The sequence below is a fragment of the Lipotes vexillifer genome, unplaced genomic scaffold (genome assembly GCF_000442215.2).
Source record: "Lipotes vexillifer unplaced genomic scaffold, Lipotes_vexillifer_v1.1 scaffold70, whole genome shotgun sequence".
Classification (NCBI taxonomy): domain Eukaryota; kingdom Metazoa; phylum Chordata; class Mammalia; order Artiodactyla; family Lipotidae; genus Lipotes; species Lipotes vexillifer.
In genome coordinates this window covers 1254862-1258850 of record NW_006789896.1, presented here as the reverse complement: position 1 = coordinate 1258850, position 3989 = coordinate 1254862, and the positions used below count along the sequence as shown (strand labels likewise).

General features: G+C 42.9%; 1 protein-coding gene across 1 annotated transcript in view; it reads right to left on the bottom strand.

Annotated features, from left to right (window-relative positions):
• Nucleotides 1-3432: 3432 nt before the first annotated feature.
• Nucleotides 3433-3989, bottom strand: part of RFWD3 (ring finger and WD repeat domain 3) — a 37795-nt gene continuing 37238 nt past the window's right edge. The window contains exon 12 of the mRNA XM_007462943.1: nt 3433-3698. Coding sequence (XP_007463005.1) covers nt 3555-3698 — 144 coding nt within the window. The 3' untranslated portion in view covers nt 3433-3554. The remainder of the gene's footprint in view (nt 3699-3989) is intronic.

The window sequence follows — 3989 nt, the reverse complement described above, 5'->3', positions numbered from 1 at the left end:
CTGTTATCATCAGCTGAAACCAGATGAGCTCTGCTTTTTTTTTTTTTTTTTTTGGCTACATTGGGTCTTGGTTGTGGTGCGTGGGCTTCTCATTGTGGGGCCTTCTCTCGTTGTGGCTCTAGGTGTGTGGGCTTCAGCAGTTGTGGTATGCAGGCTCAGTAGTTGAGGCTCGTGGGCTCTAGAGTACAGGCTCAGCAGTTGTGGCACACAGGCTTAGCTGCTGTGGGATTTTCCCGGACCAGGGCTCGAACCCATGTCCCCTGCATTGTCAGGCGGATTCTTAACCACTGTGCCACCAGGGAAGCCCCCCCCTACTATATTCTTAATCACAAGTAATCTGCCTAATCAATGAAGCCAGAAACCATCCTAAACACCTAGTCATTCTTCCCCTCCCTTGTCCCCTACAGTCAATCACCAAATCCTCATGATTCTACCTCTAAAATATTTCTCAGTCTTCCCCCTTTAAATCCATCCTCTGCACTCTACAAATCTGCCTGTTCCATCCCACGAACTCCCTTCAAAATAAAGACTAAACTCTAGCAATATATATAAAACCCTCCAAGATCTACCTCTCCAAGTCTTTTTTCACTGCTATTTGCTGCCTCACTCTTTGCACTCCAGTAATAATAGTTTCTTGCCCACACTGTGCTGTATCATGCTTCTGCTTTTCTCTATACCTCAAATATTCCTTCCTTTCAACTAATTCTTATCCTCATCATTTAAAGCTCAGCCCAAGTATCATGCACCCCAATAAGTAACCACCCCCACATGCCCATGGCCTGTGTAAACTGGTGATTATCTCTCCTTAGCTCTTAACAAATCGTACTGAAATAATCTATTTATATATCTTTAACTGCACTAAACTGTAAGAGTGTTGAAGGCAGAGATCTTATCTGTAACTCCAACAACTCGGTACACATGAAAGCTCAACCTTTGTTGAACTGAACTATAATTTTTCTCATTTCCCTCAAAGAGACAAGAGAATAGGGAAAAAAATATGTCACTGAAACACAAAATCCTCACTGCAGTAATCAATTCTTGCTCACAAAAAGAGCAAGAATAAAACTAAAAATATTCCTTCCTCATAAGATTTCCTTCCTTTTCACAAAATCCCTGACCCCAAGCAATATTTGATGCCAACAATTATGGCTGCAAATTGTCTTGTGCTAACAAAATTATAATGATGATACAAGCATAAACTCAGTTGATAATTTGCTGTTGAGGTCTTGAGTACACAATTTTATATCAAAACAACAAAACAGCACATTATATATGAAGGATTCTTAACAAATTATCTAGGATTAATCTAATGTGCATTCTTTCAAACAAATTTTTGCTGAATAAAAGAAAAGGGAAACAAAAGTGGACAAAAAAATATGAATAAGAAAACTGTAAAAAGATCACAAATCAAACTTTAAAGGCAACAAAGTCTGGGTTTCCCCATAAAATTTAGGTATATATAAGTTATAAATTGCCTATGTAAAGAAAATATGCATGCAAAGTTCTGGAGTAGGCTCCTGAGGGAGTTACTAGAGGAAGAGCCCCTGGACTGGGAGTTATCAGTCCTGAATCTATCACTAGTTAGCTGTAACACTGATTAGACACTAATTAAGTCATGCAATCATTCTAGCATTTCATTTCCTCAACAGCAAAAGAAGTTATTGGACTTCGGATCTATGCATTTCACTACATGTAAATTTTACCTAAAAAAAGAGCTGTCAAAACAGGAGAGTCGCGGAGCACAGGCTCCGGACGCGCAGGCCCAGCGGCCATGGCTCACGGGCCCAGCCGCTCCGCGGCATGCGGGATCCTCCCGGACCGGGGCACGAACCTGTGTCCCCTGCGTCGGCAAGCGGACTCCCAACCACTGCGCCACCAGGGAAGCCCCTGAGCTCTGCTTTTTAATTCAAATCCTTTTCTGCCACTGAAGCTCTAGGCCTGGGCAGTCATTCTTAGTCATCCTCTAGAAAAGGGGGCTCTTTCCCAGGCTCTGGAAACTGGCTTTTTGAAAGATGTCTTTAAATAGGAGGCCGCTCTTTAAAAGCACAACTAGAATGTGGAACTCTGAGGAAATCTACTGCAATAACCCCTTGCTGGTAAGAAATGCTGGAAACAGTTCAGGAGTTGACTGTCAGAACTGTTTTAAAATAAAAATGATAAAATTTCTACAATTATTTAAGAAAATTACACTGTTAGCCATCCTGCTCCCAAGAACAAGGAGCACACACCTTGAGACATGTTCTGTTGTGGACAATAGTTGAGAAGAGTAGCCTTTAGCAAAGCAAACAGATATAAAGTGAGCCCTCTATTGGAGAAAAGTGCAGCTCCCAAAGTTGGACAATCCAGGGCTGAAATGAAAGCTGGTGGGCATCTCCCTGCAAACCACATAGGCCTCCAACCACTATTATCTTCCTGAGAATAACTGTTCTACTAACAACACTTTTTTTTAAAGTTAGGAAGGGAGGCAAATCAGAGGAACTTGGAATCAAACATCAGTTTCACCTGGGGGAAGCATTTAACCTGGGAATTCTAAACACGCTCAAGAATGGCTCCTCACTCCAAGGGGTTGACTTTATTCAGAGAGAAACTCTTTGAAAATGGAAAAGACAAGCCCTTTTTTTGCTTTCAACAGCAGTCTGAGTAGCTTCTCTTTTGTAAGCCTCTCTTGGTTATTAGCCCCTTGCTTCTGATCTCTCACACTAGGAGACTCAAGTAAGAACTCTGACATATGGCTCATCTTTTCCTAGTGAGAGGGACAAAGAGTGGCCTTCAAAGCATTGGCTTATATAAAACCAATCCTGAGATCCTAAGCTGGCTAGAAAAAAAAGTGAGTCTTCCTCACTGCCCAAACAACTGGTCTCTTTCCTTGACTCCCACAATGTGATGAACTCCGTATACTCGGCATTAGGGAAGGGTCTACAGCTCATCAGCCACCACCATCACTGGGTTTACCAATATCCCAGTACTGCACACCTGAACATTACTGTTCCTGCCACAAAGCAGACCAGATGTGCTCTACCACACACTTCTGTAGGGATGAGACCAAGTTACCAAAAGGTTATCAGCCAGCAAGGTCAGAAATAGATGAAATCCTTTGGAAGATTCTACAGTGCCCTCTTGTGTTCAACTAAAGATTCTTTTGCATCCAGGCTGCATCCAAGCAGCATCAGGAAGATGGTTAGTCCCTTCAGGAACATACGCATTCCGAAGTCATATAGCTCAAGTGACAAGACCACTCTGGTGGGATGTCACATCCTCTGGAAATGCTTGGTGCATACACATATCCTAAATGACTTCTGGGAGGATACTCTCCGAGGTTCAGAAAATTTGATAAAAGATATTGATTCTCAACGAAGATTCATGAAGGCTTTTACCCCCAAGAAATGTATAATGTGATGGAGTACCAGTCACTGACTCTTTCGATGGACACTGCCACGATCCCAAAAGTTCTAGGCCACAGACAATAAGCACAGATCTTGCTCAGGGCTGCCAGGTGCTAAGAAACAACATTTAACATTAACCAGCAGCATGCCCGACATGTTTCAAGACCATGGTCACTCCCACCTATGGATGTGGACCATCTTCTCTGTTAAGGTAGCCAAGTAGCTGTTATGGTTCACCTGAAATGGGCAGATGTCCAAGACAGGCTGATTAGCCTGCAGTTCCTGCAGCAACGAGCCACTGCCAGCATCCCACAGCTAAAAAAGAAAAGGAGAGATAAAGGTCAGCTAGGTCCCTTCAATTCAGCTAGGGACTTGCATTCTTTATCATCGCACAACTTTGAAAGCACTGCAGAGACAGCACTGCCTGGGGAGCAAAACAGACTGTCCCTAACCTTCACAAGGTTGCACAAAGCCAACACACCTGACATAGGTCATGTATGGCCTCACCTACTAAAATCAGCAATTAGTCTACCTGTGAGTGGATCTGAAAACCAAGCCTAGTATTCACCCCTTCAATCTATGTGCCAAGAACTCTTTTAGGGAAAG